Raw genomic sequence first — 25,142 nt, 5'->3', positions numbered from 1 at the left:
TTAATTGTTTGACTTTGCCTTACTTAAAGACAACATTCGTTGAGGTGAGCTCTGTAACCTCTGATTACCTATGTTTATAAAAGGAATAAACGTTTTTAAAAACAAGTTTAATACATATCTTGGCATATCTGAATTTATTTCTTATTTGAATTTTTTGGTGATGCAGAAAATGCATTGTGTTTCTATCCTATTGTTACAGTTATAAGGAATAAAGTTACACGCGTGTAAGTTTGTGAGTGAATGCTAAGTCATAGCCGAAAATTATACTTTAAAAAAAACAAGCTAATTCAGAGAAATTGTGTCCCCCACTTAGAGAAAAAGTAAACCATGCCCAGTTCGGGGGAGGGGGGGGGGAGTAGGATCCCCCTGACTGAATTTGTAGAATTATCAAATGATATAAAGATTTGATTGCTTATTCTTTATTATGTGTATAGAAGATTCTTTTTATATGGAATATTTATCACACTGTAATGATGATTTTGTGAGAATGTACAAGCCAGACCTCATAACTTTTTCATTTCACATGCTGAACATATTGATATGTTCATGCATTGATCTTGTATCTTATTAATATATATTTATATATTCCTATTATTTGGAATATTAGGATGAAATGTTGGTGTTCATGGAATACTGTGATCGTGGGACACTGGAAGAGGCAGCCAAAATGGGACTTCCTGAACACAACATTAGAGTATACACCAGAGAAATTCTGCTAGCTATCAACCATTTACATGAAAATAACATATTACACAGAGATATAAAGGGTAATTACAATTATGTAAATTACTTTTGTAAATTTGTAAAATTAAATGTATTTATTTGGCATCCCTGTACTTATGTAGATTAAAAGTACAAGAAATAATCTACTTTTTTTCTATAAAAAAAGGTTTGTATTTCAAAAAAAAAAAATTGCCATTTACTATTTTCATTTCTTTTCCTCACTGAGTCAATTCTAAAATAATCAGCCAATCTTGTTGGAGTTTTTGCTGAGTCAGATGCTTTGATTCTTCATGCTACTTTTTTGCACCAAAAATGTCTTATTCTGTTAGAGCCGTCCTTTTTGTGGATTTCTGACTTGGGATAGCACCTTTTTTATATTTTAGAAAGGGAACCATGCTTTAAAATTCTCCACCATAAATTTACAGACCCTAAACCATGCTACTACACCTCAGAAACGAACCGAACCGCTCCGTGCACAAAGCGTACTGTACCGTTCAAAAAGCGTACCCTAATGTTAAAAAAATGTCCCATTCCGTGCGAGAAACGAACTGTACCGTTCTTTGGTTAATTATGCAAACCATGCCCCCAATGATTTTTTAACCAAGCAATGACCAAATAAATCATTTTGGTTTATTTCTCGCAATAGCGCCAGAGAAAGGAAGATGGAGGTAGTCCCTAGCTGTTCGAAACACCTTTATCAAATATCATGCATCCGGGCTTTCAACTGTAAAAATAATGAAACTACCCGAAACAAACAACTTCAACAACTAGACAGAGTGTCTTATTTGCTATAAATCAACCTGTTGTGTTTGTGATCAAAGGTACATTACAGGCCACAAGTTTTCCCGCAAAACATGGGGTACCGTGGACCTCCGACCATGTTGGCGTCTTTGAAGTCAGTGATTCTGTGCACCGTGTAACACGGTGTATCACGGTTCCCCATTACAGATCTGATAATAAACATTTTCATTTTCTTTATTTAAGCAAACTTTTAAGCCACTTTTTTGCAAAAATATGTATATTATAGGCATTGGAAATTGGAGTTTACCTTTTTTTGTTGATTTAGCCCCCCCTTCCACATTCAATTTGCTTCTGACGCCTATGCCTATGTAGTACAAATCAGATGCTTGATTTTACTAATGAATTATTTTGTAAGAAATTTAAAACATAATATGAACTGTCTAGAGTAAAACAAACGTATTAAACTCACACTTTAATTCTGCTCTCAGACTGATAATTACTCGGCGAATCATTGGTGCAGTTAGACTTACACTAAAAATCTGTAATAATGTAAAATAAGGAGAAAAATATTACATGGGGTAAACATGAAGATTTTTACATGTACAGAGAACATTCAAATTGATTGCTCAATAGTTGTAAATGGGTTGAGTATGAACCAAAGTTGTGGAAATTACTAAAAAGCATCATAGACTAATTAATTGTGACTTTGGCAGTGTAAATATTAATAAATCAAAGAATTAAAACAAATAGCCTAAGGAGATTTTTTAATAGATTATGTAACAAGGGGTTGTATCTCTCTCTCTCTCTCTCTCTTTTGTTCACGACATTGTTTTTACACACTTTACAAGATAAGTATAACCTATAAAAATAAAGAAGAACTTATTAAAATTATTTTACACTGAAAGAATTATTGAAAACATAAATACTAGTTTATGCAAAGAATGTTTTCTGTTACGATAATACGCTCGGAAGTTACTGTATTTTTTGATTGAAACCGAGACATACATGTATCCTCTAGCATATTACATTACAAGACTACTGATAAACGCAATTACATAATGAAAAAAAAATTCCCTTGATAAATGAAACTCATTGATACTTAAATATATATTTACAGTATATAAATAATTACATTTGTTAATAACGGTAATATAATTATGTACGTGTGCAGGGATTTTCCACTGCCCCATGTAGGGCCGAATATGGGCCCCATTCCCAATTGCAAAATCACTCAATTTTTCCCAAAAATGAACAGCCTGTTTAATTTTTGAAAAATTCATGTAAAACAAACATGGTCAGGTTTGAACTCTTAATGAAATGAACATAATTTTTGGAGACTTGGCTAAAACTTTAGAATAATAGATCTGTTTTCTGAAGTAAAGTTCTGAAAATATGAAGTAAAAAGTCAATTTTAACTATCATGAGTGTTTATTTATTGAAATACATCTTGCTATAAAATTCCCCAAAAAGTTGTAAAATGTCGTAAAATTCCCAATGGGAAGGGCCTGGGCCCCATTCCCAAAATGGGATGGAAAATCCCTGGCGTGCATAAAATACTTCAAAACTCGTTAACAATGGACAAATTTTTAGCAGCCAATCAAGGACTAAAGCTAACAAACTCCACCCACTTCATTTGCATACCGTTTCCAAAAGCATACCGTTCACAAAACAAACCGTACCGTGCAAGAAACGAAACATTCCGTCCATAAAGAATACCGTACCATTCACAAAGCGAACCATTCCGTGCACAAAGCGTACCGTTCCGTTCACAAAGCGAACCGTTCCGTGCACAAAGCATATCGTTCCGTTCACAAAGCGAACTGTTCTCTGCAAAAAGCATACCATACCATTCACAAAACGAACCGTCACGTTCACAAAGTGTACCGTACCCGTTCACAAAGCATGCCAAACCGTACCGTTCAAGTGGTGTAGTAGCACGGTTTAGGGTCTGTACTTACTAGCCCTGAGCTCCAGATAATATTTTGCCCCAAAGTGTATGTACACCCTGAATTTCAAATCAATGCCAATTTTGATTCAGTATCATGATTTCGGAGTATTTTGTTAATATGTAAGTGTTTTAGAAGAGGAGTTTCTGCATTTTAAATAAATTTTGAAAATACCAACAAGACTTTTGGCTAAAACTGAGAAACATTCATTTTTGACAAGGAAGATCCTACTGTAGGTAAATTAAGTTACTACAGGCAAGTAAATCTTTTCCTCCATTTAAGATGATATCAAAACAAGAATAACTGAGAGAAAAAATCCTCATTAATATGGCAAGTTAATAAAGATGAGAAATTCACAATGAAGTAGCTCATACTGAAAAAATGTTATGTACAAACCGTGTGTAAGCATCTTACTAAACAGAGAGCTCTGGAGAATTTAAGAGAACTTTTGATTGGTAAGTTAAAATTTTAATACAAATTATGTGGAATCCATTTTAATCTAAATCTTTGATTCTTTTCTCCTGAAATGGAAATTATTGTCATCATTACTAGTCAGAATATTCCTGGTCATTAAACGCTTTAAAATTGATATTTGGTTTTGTGAAAAATCAACACTGGGTTAACCTCAATTCATCCCATTAGCTAAGTTGTACTTGTATTATTCAACCCACCGTACACAGTACTTTTATGGTGAAATGCTTATCTATGATTGCTAATGCATAACTTTATGCCCAGTTTTAATTTTTAATGTGTATTTTGTAAATATCAATGCATATTTCTGCAAATATATTATAGTATTATACCCACCTTATCTGGAGCTCTTTAGCCCATCATGCATGCACAGAAATAATTTTTGGTAGCCAGTCCAGGTTTTACAAGCCATTGTCAACTATATACTTCATTTGCTGTGTTTTTCTAGTAAGCCAACTGTAAAATTGATTTGAAAACCATTTTCATATATACTCATACGTAGAAATATGCACGGAAAAACGTGTTAACGTAATGTCACAATGAGGCTGCAGTGACTATATTAGTAAAAATGCAATGATATAGGGCAGTGAGAAATTCAAATATTAGTATATTTTAGTTGCTTCCAAACATGTAAAGTGTAAATATAAGGAATGTTAATAAGTTTAGTGTAAATTACCATAATAATACCTATTAACCGCCTCTGCCCCTATAAGTGCCCCCTAGGTCTTTTTCAATTGTCAGGAAATAAGGGCCCCCTGTACAGTGATTAAAATCATCTAGAATTGTATCAAAAGTCTGCCAAAATTTGAAGAAAGTAAAAATGAAACTTGTCTTTTATCCAATTTCTTGACTGAAATGAATCATTTATTTATGCAGCATTGTTAAGGCTGAAAAAAGGAGGCGGGGCCTAATTTATATGGGAAAAGTTTACTGTGATGTCACACAAAAATATGACTTTTATTTATTCCTCATAATAGCAGAAAATGAAATAATTTGCAATTTTAAACTGTATTAGCATAATAAACAACGATAAAACTATCAATGCATAAAAAAAAAGTGGCTAATCAAATCCCATACAGCTGGTTATAAACAAATCACTGATCACGTTGACCTTGTCAATCATGATGTCATTTTGGTAAAAAAGATGTATTTCATGTGCTGTGAGAGGCAGATTGAGGAATTTTTTAGCAATGAAAAATGTGTTTTATTATAAAACAGAATATTATTCACAGGTTTTAAATAGGCTATTAATACCAATGTATATCCAGGCACGTAGCATCGATTTTGAAAGTGGGGGGGGGGGGCCAGCCACAGAATTATTTTTTTACTTACCTGAAAAAGTTGACAAGCAAACAAAAAAAAAGAAAAGGAAAATTGCCCAACGTCAAAAAGGGGGGGGGGGGGGGGGGGGGGGGGTAGATGCAAACTTTTCTCACTACCGATTCCTTTCAATATCCATTTTTTAAGCTTACAATGCTATATTTCCTTCATACATGTATTACTTTACTTTAGTATAAAGTGGGGGGGGGGGGGAACCAGCCTTTCAATGAACATTTTCAATAGTAAAAGTATTGTTGGCAAAAAGAGTGGGGGGGCCTGGCCCCCCCTGTTGCTACGTCCCTGATATCCTTTGTTTACTGCAATTATTCATTTACTATCGAGAGAATGTATTCAAATAATTTTGTCATGTTTTTATGTTCAGGTTATAGATATATTTTACATCGAGGTGCCTCATAAAATCTTTCTTTCGCAAGGGCATACACTAAATAAATTTTAACCATTTTTTGAATATAGATAAAGGATATGTTCCTTAACTTCAAAAGTGCTGCTGCTTTCTTTAAATCGAGAGCGTGACTTTATAAATACACAAAATATTTGGTAAAAGTCAAACATATTTCGAAATGGGCCCATTTACTTGAACTTTTGACTATCAAAACACAAATTCTATTCGAAGCAGCAGCACTTTCCAATTACAATTAATAGCTTGAATTCTTAATTTCAAATAGGGTTTGCCCTTGTGATATTGAAATGTGTGAATGACCTACATTCAGTACACTTACTAATGCATTCATCATGTGACTGTCCATCGATAGGACCAAACTTCAAACAGTACAGAGTAGCTTAAACTATGCTATTTCAATAAGTATTTAAGTTCTGTGATAATAAAACAGCCGAATAATAATAAATTCAGTTTTAAAAACAATAACCGTTTTTGCACTTCTATTTTCCGTTGATTTCTCATAGTAGGCCTTAACAGTGCTGCATAGCATAATTTGGGTGGATTATCTGAATTCACTTAAAGTAAAGTTAGTCATTTTTTAGTGATTCTTTGAATTTTTTTTTTCAAAAGATTTTTTGAATTTAAGATACGATATTAAATATTATAGACTGAGAGAAAACCAAAATAATAGCCCTTTTTAGCTCACCTGAGCCGAAGGCTCAAGTGAGCTTTTCTGATCACATTTTGTCCGGCGTCCGTCTGTCCGTCTAGCTGTCTGTCTGTCTGTCCGTAAACTTTTCACATTTTCGACTTCTTCTCAAGAACCGCTGGGCCAATTTCAACCAAACTTGCCACAAAGCATCCTTAGGTGAAGGGGATTCAAGTTTGTTCAAATGAAGGGCCACGCCCTCATTCAAGGGGAGATAATTGAGAATTAGTGAAAATTTGGTGGTATGTTTTAAAAATCTTCTCAAGAACGACTGTGCCAGGAAAGATGAAACTTATGGGGAAACATCCTCAGGTAGTGTAGATTCAGGTTTGTTCAAATCATGTCCCCCGGGGGTAGGGCGGGGCCACAATGGCCGACCAAAGTTTTACATAGAAATATATAGGAAAATTCTTTAAAAATCTTCTTCTCAAGAATGACAAAGCCATGATTCATCAAATTTATATAGAAGCATGCTCAGGTAGTGTAGATTCAAGTTTGTTCAAATCATGACCCCCGGGGGTAGGGCGGGGCCACGATGGCTGACCAAAGTTTTACATAGAAATATATAGGAAAATTCTTTAAAAATCTTCTTCTCAAGAATGACAAAGCCATAATTCATCATATTTATATGGAAGCATGCTCAGGTAGTGTAGATTCAAGTTTGTTCAAATCATGACCCCCGGGGGTAGGGCGGGGCCAAAATGGCTGACCAAAGTTTTACATAGAAATATATAGGAAAATTCTTTAAAAATCTTCTTCTCAAGAATGACAAAGCCATAATTCATCATATTTATATGGAAGCATGCTCAGATAGTGTAGATTCAAGTTTGTTCAAATCATGACCCCCCGGGGTAGGGCGGGGCCAAAATGGCCGACGTTTTACATGGAAATTTATAGGAAAATTCTTTAAAAATCTTCTTCTCAAGAATGACAAAGCCATAATTCATCATATTTATATGGAAACATGCTCAGGTAGTGTAGATTCAAGTTTGTTCAAATCATGACCCCGAGGGTAGGGCCGGCCAAAATGGCCGACCAAAGTTTTACATAGAAATATATAGGAAAATTCTTTAAACATCTTCTTCTCAAGAATGACAAAGCCATAATTCATCATATTTACATGTATATGGAAGCATGCTCAAGTAGTGTAGATTCAAATTTGTTCAAATCATGACCCCCCGGGGTAGGGCGGGGCCAAAATGGCCGACGTTTTACATGGAAATTTATAGGAAAATTCTTTAAAAATCTTCTTCTCAAGAATGACAAAGCCATAATTCATCATATTTATATGGAAACATGCTCAGGTAGTGTAGATTCAAGTTTGTTCAAATCATGACCCCGAGGGTAGGGCCGGGCCAAAATGGCCGACCAAAGTTTTACATAGAAATATATAGGAAAATTCTTTAAACATCTTCTTCTCAAGAATGACAAAGCCATAATTTATCATATTTACATGTATATGGAAGCATGCTCAAGTAGTGTAGATTCAAATTTGTTCAAATCATGACCCCCCGGGGTAGGGCGGGGCCAAAATGGCCGACCAAAGTTTTTAAAGATATATATAGGAAAATTCTTTAAAAATCATTTTCTAAAAAATAGCAAATCCATGATTGGTCATGGGACTACTTTTGGATTTAAACTTTACAATAAAAATCCATTTTCTACTTTTTCCTACCCTTAATGCTCAGGTGAGCGATGTGGCCCATGGGCCTCTTGTTTGCAATTTTCTAAGTGCCCAGAGCAGTTAATAGGGATTATACGGTATTGGCATGTGAATCACACAGACTTGTATGTAGGCATATATACGTGACAGGTCTGTTTGATTCACACACCAATAAATCACACAAAATTCAAAAACATTCCTTAATTGGCTAGCTCCTAATTTCTAAGTCTGAATTAAATGAATTTTATTCAGAGTAACAAAGTATTTTTAAAATTCTAATAGTAAATTTTTGTCAGGGATTCAATATCTCTCTCTGATGCTCTTAATTCTTTTTCTCACTGACTCCCCATATTTGTACTGAAAACCCAGATATAAAGAAAGTAGTGTAACATAGGTGAGCATTGTTGCATATGGGACTGTTTTTCAACAGAGAATTGTAAAGAATTCGAAGTCTCCCAAAAATACTTTAAAGCCTTCCACATTATATATATTTAAGAACTTTTCCTCTCTCAAAAGAAACTGAATTATCTTAAACTCGTATCCTTAACTGCTTATTGAATATTAATGACCAAAACATTTGTGTACATTTTAGGTGCCAACATATTTTTGACTTCCAGTGGGTGTTTAAAACTTGGAGATTTTGGATGCTCAGAAAAACTTAAAAGCCATGCAACTCTGCCAGGCGAGTTCAACAGCCTTGTAGGAACTATGGGTAATTTAATGATGAGAGAAGTCACCACTCACAGATGAGTACAGTGTACAATGTATCTCACTAGGGAAGTCATGAGTTTTTATAAGTACACTGTACAATGTATCTCACTAGGGAAGTCATGAGTTTTTAGAAGTACAATGTACAATGTATCTCACTAGGGAAGTCATGAGTTTTTATGAGTACAATGTGCAATGTATCTCACTAGGGAAGTCATGAGTTTTTATGAGTACAATGTGCAATGTATCTCACTAGGGAAGTCATGAGTTTTTATGAGTTCAATGTGCAATGTATCTCATTAGAGAAATCATGAGTATTGATGAGTACAGTGTGCAATGTATCTCACTAGGGAAGTCATGAGTTTTTATGAGTACAATGTGCAATGTATCTCATTAGAGAAGTCATGAGTATTGATGAGTACAGTGTGCAATGTATCTCACTAGGGAAGTCATGAGTTTTTATGAGTACAATGTGCAATATATTTCATTAGAGAAATCACAAGTATTGATGAGTATATTGTACACTTGATTTCATTAGGGAAGTCACCAGTATTGATGAGTACATTATACACTGTATCTCATTAGAGAAGTCACAAGTATTGATGAGTACGGTGTACACTTGATTTCACTAGAGAAGTCAACAGTATTGATGAGTACAGTGTACACTGGATATTTTAGAGAAGTCATAAGTGTCGATAAGTGCACTGTTCACTGGATATATATATATATATATATATATATATATATATATATATATATATATATATATATATATATATATATATATATATATATTTTTTACTGTTCACTATATATATATATATATATATATATATATATATATATATATATATATATATATATATATATATATATATTTTTTTTTTTTTTTTTTTAAATTCAAGGGACCAGTACATATTCAATAAAACCAAAGTTCAAAATTATACTGTATTGAAATTGTATTTTGTTTAAATTTTAATGCAGGTCAATAATTCTGATTCAGATCAAAAACATCTAGCAACCCAAACCAAATACAAAGTTCTTTTTTACAGAATCAATGAACTTAAGTTGTTAAGGAAGCTCTAAACACACAGTTTAGGACTCAGAGAAAAATATATCAAATAAAGATATGCATATTGAGACTTTTTCATTCATTTAGAACATGGATACGTGCCTTATTTGCGCAGGAAAAATGTTCAAAGACAATGTGCTATTTGTGAGCAGAAATCACTGTTGTTTAAGATGTAAATTATAAAAACAGTCATTTGGTCGAAAAAATTTCGGATTAAGAGTCCAGTTTCGAGAGTCAGACGCATTATTTTTATTTTTGTAAATAGGGAAAAATAGGGTCGGCGGAATCGTAAACCAGGAGAAAAAAAATTTTGGCCTAATAGCAGTTTATTGTTTATTATGGAAAAGAATGAAAATGTGTGATTAGGCTCATGTGAGTTTTTCTGATCACATTTTGTCTGGTGTCTGTCTATCCGTCTGTTGGTAAACTTTTCACATTTTCGACTTCTTCTCAAGAACAGCTGCGCCAATTTCAATCAAACTTGCCACAAAGCATCCTTGAGTGAAGGAGATTCAAGTTTGTTCAAATGAAGGGCCATGCCCTCTTTCAAGAGGAGATAATTGGGAGTTAGTGAAAAAATAATGGCATCTTTTAAAATTCTTCTTCTCACTAGCTAGGCCAGGAAAGATGAAACTCATGTGTAGGTGGTGTAGATTCAAGTTTGTTTAAATCATAACCCTGGGAGGTAGGGTGGGACAAAGTTTTACATAGACATAATTATATAGGAAAATAATGTTAAAATCTTCTCAAAAACAACAAAGCCATGATTGTTCATATTTATACGGAGGCATCCTCAGTTTGTGTAGATTCAAATTTGTTTGATTATGACCCCTGGTAGGGTTGGGCCACAATGGGTGATCAAAGTTTATCATTGGAATACATAGGAAAATTCTTTAAAAGTCTTCCTTTCTAAGAACTGCAAAGCTATGGTTTGTCATATCTTGATGGAAGCATCATTAGATAGTATACACTTATTTAATGACTACGCGGTAAACAGTCAAACTGTTGTCCCGAGGTAGTGGGGAAGACCTGGGAAACTGTTGCTCTAGGCAGAATTGGAATAAAAACACACAATCAATAAACAGTTTTAACAACTGTTTATTCACATTCTTTTCTATTAATTAGCTGAACACATAATATAAAGTAATAAATATTAAATCAATATTTAATAATTTAAAGTAATATTTAAGAAATTGATTGATTGATTGTTTGTGTGTTTTATTTCAATTTAATTAATTATAGAGCAGGTAAATAGTGATGTCGTGATCATCAAAACGCTTTAAACAGGCAACAGTTCATTCTGTGACTCCGTCAACAGTTCAACTGTTTCATGATCACGCAAAAACATAAAATAAACCGTGAAAAAGTTCAAAATGCCTAATTACAGTTTATATAGTAGGTTAGGTAATAATGTTGATTCAGGTTCTTTCAATTTATGACTCCAGGGTGTAGGGTGGGCTACAATGGTGGATCCATGTTTTATCTTTTTTCTCAAAAACAGAAAAGCCATGATTATTATATATTAAGTTTGGGGGGTATGGAGGAATCACCTTGTCCGTCTGTCTGTCCATCCGTCTGTCTAGCTGTCCGTCTGTCTAGCTGTCCATCTGTCTGTGCAAAATGTGTGCGGTCCATATCTTTCTTACGGAGGAACATTAGAATCTACTACTCCATTCAAAGATTGCCCATGACCTTGAAGGTCATTTGAGGAAGTTCAAGGTCACTGGAAGAAAACATTCATAATTTGTGTCCCGTCCATATCTTTCTTATGGATAAACTTGGTAGGTTCTAATTTCACACAAAGATTGCACATGACCTAAGGGTGTGTCATGACCTTAACCCAAGGTCATTTTAGGAAGTTCAAGGTCACTGGAAGAAAAATTTTATAATTCGTGTCCAGTCCATATCTTTCTTATGGATAAACTTGGTACGTTCTAAGTTCACACAAAGATTGCTTATATCCTAAGGGTGTGTCATGACCTTGACCCAAGGTCATTTTGGGAAGTTCAAGGTCACTGGAAGAAAAATTTCATTATTTGTGTCCAGGCCATATCTTTCTTATGGATAAACTTGGTACGTTCTAATTTCACACAAAGATTCCTCCTGACCTAAGGGTTTGTCATGACCTTGACCCAAGGTAATTTGGGGAAGTTCAAGGTCGCTGGAAGAAAAATGTCATAATTCGTGTCTGGTCCATATCTTTCTTATGGATAAACTTGGTAGGTTCTCATTTCACACATAGATTCCTCCGTACCTAAGGATGTGTCATGACCTTGATCCAAGGTCATTTGGGGAAGTTCAAGGTCGCTGGAAGAAAAATGTCATGATTCGTGTCTGGTCCATATCTTTCTTATGGATAAACTTGGTAAGTTCTCATTTCACACAAAGATTGCTCATGACCTAAGGATATGTCATGACCTTGGGTCAAGGTCATTTGGGGAAGTTCAAGGTCACTGGAAGAAAAATTTTATAATTTGTGTCCTGTCCATATCTTTCTTTATTATGGAAAAACTTGAATCTACTACTTCACACAAACAGCGTTTATGAACTTAGGTTGTGTCATGACTTTGAACTAAGGTCATTTATGCAAGTTCAAGTTCACTGACAGAAAAAGTTCATAATTCGTGTCTGGTCCGTATATTTAGTCTATTCTTTTTATTAGGCTGCGCCTTCATTTCATTTATAAAAAAATATAATGAGCAATTACAATTAATACAAACATTTTGGAGGTAGTGAGGATACAAGTCTGGTCAAATTCTGGTCCTCAAGGGTTAGATTGAGTAACATTAGACAGGTCGGAGAGAATACTTGAAATCGGGTATTATCCGTGAAATCGCGTATAATACCCGATATTAGGGTATCGTTGAATCTGTGAAATCGGGTATTCTGTGCAACTTTCTATAAAAACAAAAGAATAAAGCAACGGCGCATTATGCCAGTTACTGTTACTTGTACATCAGTATCTTGTGTGTTTATTTTTATTAAACCTAATTCATACGGTTGTCAAATAAGTTTAAAATCACACGATGAACACTGCTGGGGTAACAATTAAAGAGGACACAATGGCGTTATTATTTTTCAATATAATTTCTAAAAAAACAAATAACTACACTTCGTTTGTCTTTATTTCCCATTTAAGTATTCCATATACTTAATTTTCTAATTTGTGCACTATTCACAAAATGTGAAACTTTAAAGAAATTAAACGACTAACGCCGTGTTATGTATTTTTACTGAAAAATGTATGGCGTCCCTTTCACGTAAAATATAAATTATTCCTAACAGTTAGAGAGTACAGTATAAGCGAGTCATAATTGTATATCTCTGCCACAATAGAATACCAATGTCATTATTAAGAAGAAAATAAAATAAGATCAAATAAATACCTACGGGAAAACAGGTTGAAAATAGCAAACTGAAGGTGAGTATCTTTTTTATGTCGATTTAACATGGAAATTTTTATTCAAAGACACCGTAAATTTTTTGGTTGCGTTTTAATCGATACAAGATATGCTATTTTACCTTTATTATATGCATTTGTGTAAAAATTGAGAGCGAGAAGTCATATGAACAGGATTTTCTTGTTTTGTTTTTGTTTTTGTTTTTTTTGGTGGGGGGATATAAAGAAAAGTCAAATGTGTACATCTTTTCATGAGCTTATAATACATTGAATTTCTCAATATAGATCGAGGTACAGTCATATTGAAATATGAATTACATAGTCAAGTTTTCACATTTCTTATAGTTTTTACGTTCATGATGAACATGTTAATGAACAAACTGAAATAATGGAGTGTTCAATTGCCTTGGAAACTCTTGTCTTACTTTTTGGGAATATAATTCCTCATCGGACATTAAAATTTCATAAAAATTGTAGCCATTCCCTTTCTTTATTATACTTTTTGATAGAAAGGGTAAATTTTACCTCTTTACTTTCTATATTCTTTTAATATCGCTATATTATACCTCTGATATAATATGCCATACAATGCACTATCTGATTGGTTCTAGACAATATGTCACAGTTTTCTTTTAGTTATTTTATCTATGATACTTGTTACTCATGGCAATAACTTTTCCTAATACTCATCTATAATAGAAAAATGTGTTAAAAAATAAACATGAATTCTAGTTACTTGTAGTCTCATATTGTGTTAGAAAATAACAGGTTGCATTTTGTTTACCTATATGATTTTTATTTGATGAATAAATCTTCCCTACAATTAAAAATATATAACCGAGTTTAATCGACCTTGACATTCAAAGAGAGGTCTCTTGGACACATGTAGAACACAGTCGAGGTTGTTTTTTCAGAGGTGGTCAAGAAGCCTTTAGCCCCCCCCCCCCCCCCCCCCCCTTGAAGTCGCCAAGAAACGGTAAAATATTGATGACTTACGAAATTAAACGATCAACAGTTATGTTCTCTCATAAGCTGTATTCCTGAAACTATCACTGTCTCTGCTAAAATGTTGAAGACATATTCAGCAAATATGTATGAATGATAAAAAAAAAAAAAATTTTAAAGAAGAGAAAGGGGATTTTTTAGCCGAAATTTTAGACATTTTTATCATTACATTATTTATACATTCATAAATAAATTTGATTTTATGCACATTCAGATGAATGTGAAAGTAACTAATGACACATAATTAGATACGATAGACAATCCCTTGTTTATACATGGCATCAAATCTTGTGTGTGAAATGTGTTTCCGTATAATTTGATTTATTTACAAATTGTTCATGTTTGTCGTGTTGATTTGGAATAATTATAAATTCCCGAATTCTGATACTTTACAGTACTGTTGTGTTGGGAATGAACATTAGGAAGATGCATATACTTTCAACATTATGAAAACTATACAGCAAATCGAACGCCTTTTTGTGTGCAGATCATGAAATGTACTGACCTCCACGGGTATTTGTTGACCTGAGTGCATTAATCTTGACGTCCAAATTCTTACTTGGTTCGTGATACCTTTAGAAATCATGTGTATCTAGATGAAAGTTAACTCGGCAACATGCGCCATCCCATTGTTTAAGTTTTATTAGGTGATTACACCTCCTACACCCGATTTCGCGGATTCAAACGATACCCTAATATCAGGTATTATATGCGATTTCAAGGATAATACCCGATTTAGAGTATTCTCTCCGACCTGTTAGAAACTAAAACTTTTACAGTTGATAATTTCGGAATCATATAAATTATATGGGATTTACATTAGTTGGCAACAAAAACTATTGGAAAAATACATGTATATAATTTTGAGGGTAATTCATAATTATATAAGAGGTTGAAAGAGTCCATTCATTATCAATGTTACAGTTTTTTGAGGATGTAAATTTGTTGTTAGATGTAACCCATTCAAGCATATAAACACCCCCTCCCCACTAATTTTGATGATTTCACAACATCCCCATACTGTGTGAATTTGAGTTTTGTTTAGCTTTAACCTTTTTAAAAGATTAGGTTATGTCATAGTTTGGAACAGCAATGCCAAGCTTATTCAGGTGAGCATTCTGGTCCATGGGCTTCGTTTGTATCTTTGACAGCATACATGGCACCTGAAGTGATCACAAGAAATGCATCTCAAGGTCATGGAAGAGCAGCTGATATTTGGAGTCTGGGATGTGTAGTCATAGAAATGTCAGCAGGAAAGGTATGTACGTAGATAGATGGACTCTACTTATCAGTAACATTAAAAAATCAAAAAAAACTATACAAATGTACACATTAGAAGGAATGACAAAAAAATAGTTATGTTTGTATGATTTCCCGTAGTTCTTAACTCATGTAACAGGTTGAGGAAACTATTTTCTTTGACATCGGAATAAATTTACATGTTAAGTGTGGAATCAACGTGACTGACAAATTGACAAATTAGCTCAATGAGTTGCATTATGGTTTACTACAAAAATACTACACGTGTGTTTCTAAAAGGCCAATATTTTAAATCGGTCTCAGAAAATTGGATGCATTTTTCCAAGCATTTTACACACTTAATACAATATGAACATCATTATCTTCTTATTCCATGCTCACATTTATATACAAATGATTTACAATGATAAAAATTAAGTTTTTCTCTACTCTATTGTACAAGTCCGTTTGTTGACAGCTTTCCCCGTGCTGTACTGTCAGTGAAAATCAATTTCACATGACTATTCCTTGATCCAAAAAACAATCAACTCTGAGGTGTGCTCACGTATTGTCAATTTTTACAATGTATACAACTTCGAAATATATATTGCTACTCACGTACTATCATCAATGTGCATGAGGATTTATATAACAGGTAAGTACTGTATACAGGAAATTTTTGCCCCTGTTTTATTTTCGCCCCTTTCGCCCTACTCTGATTTGGGCGAATTTAAAACGGGGCAAATTGAAACAAATCAGTATAATTTTTTAAACAAAATTATGACTGGGCGAATTTAAAACGGGGTTAAATAGTTTGCAAGCGTGAAAGGGCGAAAATAACACGGGGCGAAAATAACCCTGTATACAGTAATTTTAAGAAAAGTGCAACTTAAGTTTTTTTGTTTATAAAATGCAACTTTTAATTTCTAGTAACACATAACTGAGCAACAATTGATTTATTAACCAGTTACATGGCAACTTAATGAATATTGAGTTAAAAAACTTGAGTCTTATTTACTTGTGAAGACTTTGTGAGCAGTATTTCAAAATACTATTTAACATGGAAAATTGACTTTGTTTGTTAATGTGAGCATGGAGAATCTTAATTAGTACCTAATCTTTGTATTTTTCATCAACACATTTCAAAAAATTTCAAAAAATTGTTAGCTAACTTTCCTGCAGTAATTTGAAATCGCACCGTAAATTTTCCCTGACCCACGTGTTTGTAGTAAAAATAAACATGTAGTAGACCATCATGCTTTTCGGCTTATTCCCTGGATTGGACCACTGTTTGCTGTGAGCACTTCTGTGTGCAATTGCAACAATATCTATATAAGGTAGTTTCCTCGACCTGTTTAATAGAGCTTTTCTGTATTCCCAGTGATTAAAGATAGGTGGTTTTTAGGTCACCTGAGAAACTCAGGTGACCTATTGCTATCCGTTTTCGTCCATCTTCGTGTGTTAACATTTGAACATTTTCAGCTTCTTCTCTGAAACCACTGAACTAATTTCAACCAAATTTGGTATACAACATCTACGGGTGAAGGGGAACAAAAATTGTGAATTTTATGGCATAGTTGCCAACTCACCCGATTTCGTCGGGTCACACCCGATTTTCAACCCGTAACCCGATTATTTTTTATGACCCGGCGGGTCACGCTTATCACCCGATTTTTGCTGAACAACCCGAAAATCTCCCGATTTCCGGATTTGGTTCGTAAATTAGGTTGCACTTTTAACTTCCAGTTACAACCCAAGCTTAGATCTACGTGAACAATGCCGATGGATTAATTATCAGTGCAGGTGTAAACACTTAACTGGGTGTTGTTTTGACAGTCAGTGTTTGAATTCAATTAAAATGGCTTCCGATAGAACTAGATCGTCATCAGGGCCAACCGGAACAAATTGAACCAAACACATGTCTCTGATTGAACCAAGAAAAAGAGAAACAATATTTATGTACATATCAAGGAATCTTGGGGAAAAAAAAAACTTTCATTCTAGATAAAACTAGTGCTAATTGTAACGGGGACCGTTACAGATGTTCCCCAAACGCTCCCCAACTCCCTTTTGGTGCCATATTCCCTGTAAGCTTCATTTATTAACACAAACTCCATGCATTTGAAATTTTAACAATGTTTACCCAGAAATGTACCATGCTCATTCAAATTTTAGCATTGCATGTGTGCGCATGTGAAGGCATATACGTAATGACCATATCATCTTGTCTACACAATCTATATATTTTAATATACTAAATATTAAAGTATTTAATCCAAAAGTATTAAAAAATTCGCTCATTCAAGTGTATTTTTGATTTTACCCATTTCACGTGCACGCACGTGCATACATGAGCATGGTGACCATACCTTTTTGTAGAAGTTCATTAAATCTATCTATGTTCTAAATCCCATCCAGTTTGGTTGAAAACCAAGGGAGTTAAAACTGTTTAAAGTTTAAGCCAATCAGATTGCAGCCTACGTACACGCACATGTATGCATGTGCATGGAGACCATACCTTCTTGTAGATGTCCATTTTATATATCTATGTTCCAAATCCCATCCTGTTTGGTTGAAAACCAAGGAAGTTATAACTGTTTAAAGTTTCAGCCAATCAGATTGCAGCTCACGTACACGCACGTGTATGCATGTGCATGGTGACCATACCTTATTGTAGAAGTCCATTTAATATATCTATGTTCCAAATCCCATCCTGTTGGTTGAAAACCAAGGGAGTTATAGCTTTTTAAAGTTTCAGCCAATCAGATTGCAGCTCACGTACACGAACGTGAATGCATGTGCATGGTGACCATACCTTTTTTTAAAAGTCCATTTTATATATCTATGTTCCAAATCCCATCCTGTTTGGTTGAAAATCAAGGGAGTTATAGCTATTTAAAATTTCAGCCAATCAGATTGCAGCGCACGTGCATGCACGTGTTTTCATGATAATTTCTATATATCATGTTGTAGGATATCCTAATGCATGGCTATGTTCAAAATTTCAAAGGATCTCCTCAAAAAACAAGAAAGATATTGAGACTTTAGTTTCAGCCAATCAGAGCAAAGCGCACGTGCATGCGCGTGAGATTTTGCTATTTTGACCATGTCATATTGTCTATATTACTAATATATCCTTACATTATGAGTTTCAAAGCATTTCATCAAAAATTTAAAAAGTTACGCCTATATCAATTAAATCGGTCATTTTACATGTTGCACGTGCGCGCTCTTGCAAGCACGTGCGCGCAAAATGACCTTTGTTCGGCAAATCTACATAACATGTCTATTGACCCTAAAAACATTTTACCTTAGTCGGATGTGTAGTTTACAAGATCACTCAAGGACAAAATTTTCCCAGGAATAATAATAATAATAATAATAATAAGAAACAGAGTAAAAACAATATGTTCCCCAACTTCGTTTGGGGAACATAATAAAGTGATCAAAGACAGTGTAGGCCTAACTTCACATTTAAAACATATTGCAGTAGTTAATTAATCAAGAGAGAGGATAAATAACTTCAAAACTGAAATTGGTATACTTTCAAATTTAGCAGAAACTGAAAAGGCTTTTTAAAAAATGCACACTTACTTCAGGTCAATACTAAAATATGAACCTTCAATTCTCATTTTTAACATATAAATTAAATCAAATTATATATGAATTTTTTGTCATAGTAAATTAAATCCTTTTTCAATAAAAGAATTCTCAATACACAAATACTTTGTATATATATGTATAAAATTTAATCATGGTAAATATGTGGTGAATGTCGTTACACGTTATGACCAGATTTTTTACTTTCCAAATCTGGTCATGACCAGATTTTTACATGCTGGAGGTTGGCAAGTATGTTATGGTCCCCGCCCCCCTGGGGCCTGAGGGGTGGGGCCAAAACCACTAAAATTAATGAAATCTTTAAAAATCTTTTATACTCCTGGACATCAAGCAGGCAAACTTTTGGCATGAATGTAATGGGCATTGAGTTCTCTACCAAAATTGTGAAATTCATGGTCCCAGGGTCAGGGGTTCTAGTGCTAGAGTGGGGCTATATAAATTATATAGTGAAAATGCATTATTTCTTTCAAAATCTTATATCCTTTGCTTCTGGGTATTAAATAAACTAAATAAGTACATAGTTATGATGAGCAAGAGTGCCTCTTCCAAAATTGTGATTTTTATGGCCCCAGGATCAGGGGTTCTGGTGTTAGGGCGGGGCTCTATTGATTATATAGTGAAAATGCATTAATTCTTGGAAAATTTTCTCCTCTGATCGTTGGTATCAAATAAACTAACTAAGTACATAGTTATGATGAGCAAGAGTGCCTCTTCTAGAATTGTGAATTTTATGGCCCCAGGGTCAGGGGTTCTGGTGTTAGGGTGGGGCTCTATTGATTATATAGTGAAAATGCATAGTTCTTTGAAAATCTTATTCTCTTCTCCTGGGTATTAAATAGACCAACTAAGTACATAGTTATGATGAGCAAGAGTGCCTCTTCCAAAATTGTGAATTTTATGGCCCTATGGTCAGGGGTTCTGGTGTTAGGATGGGGCTCTATTGTTTATATAGTGAAAATGCATTATTTCTTTGAAAATCTTCTTCTCTTCTCCTGGGTATTAATAAACTAAGTACATAGTTATGATGAGCAAGAGTTTTTCTTCCAAAATTGTGATTATTTTGGCCCCAGCCCCAGGTATTGGAGGGGGGGGGAGTACATAGTCTGAAAATTAATTAATGCTTTGAAATCTGCTCTTTGGTATTAATCAACCATTTATGATGAAATAAAATTTATGATAAGTTTCCAAAATTTTGAAATATGTTGCCCCAGGGTCAGTGGTTCCTTTGGGGTGGGTTGCATAACTAGTTATAAAGTGGAAGTGCATTTTCTCTTTGTTAATCTGATCTACCTTTGGGTATTAAGTAAATAGAATAAGTATGCTTAGTTTATTGTTTTGATAAGCAATGGTGCCTCTTTCAAAATTGTTAATTTTATGATCTCGGGTTTAAAACGCGATCCAAATTCAATTGTTGGAAAGTTGTTACATGATACTCAGGTGACCTATAAGGCCCATGGGCCTCTTGTTAACTTTTCTGATCAAAATTTGTCTGTTGTCGTCATTGTCATCGTCGTTGTCGTCATTGTTGTTGTAAACTTTTCACATTTTCATCTTCTTTTCAAGAACCACTGGACCAATTTCAACCAAACTTTCTACAAAGTATCCTTGGGTAAAGTGAATTCAAGATTGTTCAAATGAAGGGCCACGCCCTCTTCCAAGGGGAGATAATTATGAATTAGTGAAAAATTAATGGCATTCTTAAAAATCTTAGTCTCAAGAACCATTGGGACAGGAAAGATGAAACTCATGTTGAATCATCCTCAGGTAGTGTACATTCAAGTTTGTTCAAATCATGACCCCCAGGGGTAGGGTGGGACAACAATGGCCAGTCGAAGTTTTACATAGGAATATATAGGAAAAATCTTTAAAAATCTTTTTCTCAAGATCCATAGGGACAGGAAAGATGAAACTTATGTTTAATCATCCTCAGGTAGTGTACATTCAATTTTGTTTAAATCATGACCCCCGGGGTAGGATGGGACTACAATGGTCGATCATAGGAATATATATGGGGAAATCTTTAAAAAAAAATTTCTCAAGTACTGCAAAGCCATGATTAGTGATATTAAAATGGAAGCATCCTCAGGTAGTGTAGATACTAGTTTGCTCAAATCATAACCCCTCCAGGGATAGGGTGGGGCCATAATGGAGGGATCCAAGTTTTACAGTAAAATATTTTAAACAATCTTCTACTCAAGAATACCAAAGCCATGATTAGTGATACTAGCATTTATATGGAAGCATTCTCTGGTAGTGTAGAGTTAAATTTGTTTAAATCATAATCCGAAAGGGTAGGGTGGGGCCACAAGGGTGGATCAAAGTTTTACATAGAAAAATAAAGGGAAAAATCCCAAGAACAAAAAAGCTATGTTTAGTCATTTTGACTTGTAAGCATCCTCATGTATTGAAGATTTAAATTTATTAAAATCATGGCCCTTTGGGGTAGGGAGGGAAACAATGGGGAATCAAATTCAAATTATTACAAAGTAATATATATAAGGAAGAAAATGTTTTAAAATTTTTTTTTTATCAAGAACAGCAAAAACATGTGCTGTATTAATATGAAGGCATTCTCAAGTACATGTAGTATGGAAATTCAAGCCCCACCCCCCACCACCACCACCACCCACCTCAGTAAATTTTTCAGTTCTGCTCTGATTTGTGCTTTTCCTAGCCAATGTGCTCAAGTGTGGCCCCTGGGCCTCTTGTTGAATTTTGCAGGCATTTGTTTTCAAATTGATTAAAATGCATATTTTGAATACTTTCAGAGCTATGTCATAGCTATGACAATACTTTGTCAGTTGATGCATCTTGGGTCTTCGGAAAACGTCGACCAAAATTTAGGTCACGATGACCTACTTTCCATATTTTATGTCTATATTTAAGTATCTTAGGTACTTATTGGCTTAGAATCATCAAACTTTGTCAGTTGATGCATCTTGGGTTTTCAGAGAAATTCGACCAAAATCAAATTTGAATATCTCAGGTACTTATTTGCTTAAAATCATCAAACTTATTGGCTTTGAGTCTTAAAACTTTGTCAGTTGATGCATTCTGATTTTTTGGTGAACGTCAACCTAAAAGTAGGTCACAGTGACTTACTTTTGACATTTAATGGCCATATTTAAGTATCTTGTGTACTTATTGGCTTAGAATCATCAAACTTTGTCAGTTGATGCATATTGGGTTTTCGGCAATCTAATTAAGGTCACCGCCTCTGGCTCGTGCACCATGTGTCAACCCCTGACTATTATTTAGGCATAGTGCATGCAAAGTACAACACTATTATATAATTATGTAACACATAAAATACTTGATGATAAATATTAAAAAAAATATACTATGCCAGTGTCACTCAGATCTGTTTCTTTTTTTTAATGATTTAGAGACCTTGGCATGAACTAGAAAATAGTGCACAGATCATGTTCAAAGTGGGCATGGGAGGAAAACCCCAAATTCCAGAAAGTTTAAGTGCAGAGGGTAAAGATTTCCTGGTCCAGTGCTTTAGAAGTGACCCGGTGGAGCGGAGTACAGCAGCAGAACTTCTAGATCACCCTTTTGTCAAGGTTTGTTCTGGCTTGGCTATTCAAGCAGCCAATAATTATTTGCTCCATTGTGCAATACGAATATGCATAAACTTTAATCTTCTATGTTACTTTACTGATATAACGTCAGTAAAACTCATGCACATGTAGTATACAGGGTTATTTTATATGATATTTTTGTTAAATTGCATCTCTTTTGATAAATCCCAATCTACCTGGTCAAAACCTGCATGGATGATGCATCTAGGAATGTAACAAACCTGCTTTGGATGCTGAATCTGACATACATTTCATAGATATGTGAATTTTAGCCATAGTTTAACCAAATTAACATGAATGATGCATTCATGCACACTTCCAGACTTGCCTTGGTTGCTGAATCAGACCGACAGTGACCAGGATATTTTGTTTTTAGAGTAGCTGTATAAAGCATGTTATGAGTTAACGTGCAAGGAAGATGCATCTAAGGATGAACACTTCCAGACTTGATTTGAATGTTGAAACTAAATGACATTTTCTTGATTTGTGAACAAGTTATAGTTTTGGGAGCAGGTCTGTGCACTCCCAGGAAACTATATGTGAAAATCCCAACTGCATGGATATTGATCGAAGGATGCACACTTAATAAAAAAATATAAAAGAATTGAATTATGAATGCTGATTAAAGGACGAGTGCACTTATGGGCCCCGGTAAAATGTGGAAAAATAAACAATCAAATTAAGCAAACTTTTTCATCCCAAATCATTAATTGATATCTAAACCGTACGTTCAACAAATTTTACCACTGAAATCCACGAATATACCAAGAACAAAACCATAGAATGTGGTAGGGGTCAGCCGACATTTGTGATTTACTATAGTAAATCGAGAACGGTCATTCATTTCAAAGCTTTTGTTTATTATGAGCCTAACTTTGTACAAACTTGTGTGAATGACAAAAGACACATAATACATTTATAAAACTTGTGTGAAAAAAGGAAATTTGTACACGATTAGGCTGGTACTTAAAATAATGAAAATGTACAAAAAGTACCATGTTTTTCCTATAGCAAGTGAGATCTATTTACCTGTATGACCCATGTTGAACCCACGTGTGGAATAAATTATTTAAAATACTTATGGTCACGTGAGTTCTACCCAGGTAAACGTTGCTCAAAGGTGCTCACCGTAAAACATCAGCAGGTTTTGTATCATTTAGTCAAAGTCGTGCTGCTTAGAAATATCTGTATGAACACGGGAGGGTATTATTGTCATTCATAAAAGTGACAGATATATTTAACATTCGTGCAAGACAATGAAACAGGTATTAAAAGCCACCTAAAACTCTCCTTTTTAATTTCAAATTCAGTGAAACTATTATTGTTTTTTTTTAAATGCAAGAGTACCAATTTCTTAGTTTGATCATTATGGCTACAGGATCACACAACTTCATTCAATTTTTTAATTAACAGATTTGGCACAAAACGTAACATTCCGCAAACGCGCCCGACTTTGATCCACCATCAGATTGGTCAAGTTTCGATTAAATATCTATTCCCCTTGATTTACATAAACGAAAGTCAAAGAAAGTTCGATACGACTTCTCCGGATTTAGGGTATCCATGGGCATTTAAAAATATTCAATTGTTTCAAATCCATGCTGATTTACTTGATGCTGAACATGCTTTTTTAATTAGAAATATCCACTAGTATCTAATTATTACCAAAAGAGAATGATTTGGTTATATATTCTAAAGTAAAATGGCACATAAAAAGGGCCCATTAAGCATTGCTTAAGTGCACTTGTCCTTGCACTTTGTCATTGTAATCTTTGAATACCTATATGGTTTTTTCAGGTGCAAGTTGAAGAACAGGATGGAGAGACTTGATACTTTCATTGAAGATTTTATACACATTAATACATTTTTGTTTTACTTTTTATGCCATTCCTGTATAAATTAAGCATAACCATGCAGGCTGTTATATTGATTAATTGTTTGTACATGTATTTGTATACCTAAAAGGCATGCATGGAAGAACACAATATTTTCCTGTTATTAAAAACAAGTTTCAATATTCAGCAAGTTTTGCATTCTGATATACATTGTACATGTATGATGAACCAAATTATAAGAATATTTTGAGTCTGTCTGTCCATCTGTAAACTTTTCACATTTTCAACTTCTTCTCAAGAACCACATGGCCAATTTTAACCAAACTTGGTACAAAGCATCCTTGGGGGAAGGACAGTTTAAATTAGTTTTAAAAAAGGCCTAATCCCCCTACAAGGGGGGATAATCAAGATTAGACAAAACTAGAGTGGGGTTGTTGCAACCACTATTGAAATATGACTACTATTGAAATAATTATTTCAGTAGTGGTTGAGAGTGCATGTCAATAACAGACATAGTATGCAACCACTATTGAATTATGACCACTATTGAAATAATTATTTAAATAGTGGTTTGGAGTGCATTTCAATACCAAACATAGGTTGTAACCACTGTTGAAATAATGTTCACTTTTGAAATAAATATTTCATTAGTGATTAACATATAGATTTCAAAAGTGATTGAAATACTGATTTTAATAGTGCTTT

At 34.1% G+C, this 25,142-nt stretch overlaps 1 protein-coding gene across 1 annotated transcript; it reads left to right on the top strand.

Moving 5' to 3' along the window:
* The first annotated feature begins 578 nt into the window (after positions 1–578).
* LOC134251727 (mitogen-activated protein kinase kinase kinase 4-like) lies at positions 579–24,623 on the top strand. The gene is made up of 5 exons (XM_062734148.1): positions 579–767; positions 8,566–8,685; positions 15,310–15,416; positions 22,405–22,584; positions 24,400–24,623. Exons 1-5 carry the CDS (start codon positions 614–616, stop codon positions 24,430–24,432), a joined length of 594 nt encoding a protein of 197 aa, XP_062590132.1. The 5' UTR covers positions 579–613; the 3' UTR covers positions 24,433–24,623.
* The last annotated feature ends 519 nt before the right edge of the window (positions 24,624–25,142 follow it).

Source organism: Saccostrea cucullata, unplaced genomic scaffold (genome assembly GCF_032062105.1).
Source record: "Saccostrea cucullata isolate Sc308-1 unplaced genomic scaffold, CSIRO_AGI_Scuc_v1 ctg3839, whole genome shotgun sequence".
NCBI lineage: Eukaryota > Metazoa > Mollusca > Bivalvia > Ostreida > Ostreidae > Saccostrea > Saccostrea cuccullata.
Note: the sequence above shows the minus strand (reverse complement) of the source record. Positions and strands in the feature narration are given on the sequence as shown.

Excerpts from the sequence above, each read along its gene's own strand:
- LOC134251727 (XM_062734148.1), top strand. The coding sequence starts at position 614 with ATGTTGGTGTTCATGGAATACTGTGATCGTGGGACACTGGAAGAGGCA. Across the intron at positions 768-8,565 it reads ATTACACAGAGATATAAAGG|GTGCCAACATATTTTTGACT; the intron begins GTAATTACAATT and ends TGTACATTTTAG. Across the intron at positions 15,417-22,404 it reads TAGAAATGTCAGCAGGAAAG|AGACCTTGGCATGAACTAGA; the intron begins GTATGTACGTAG and ends TTAATGATTTAG.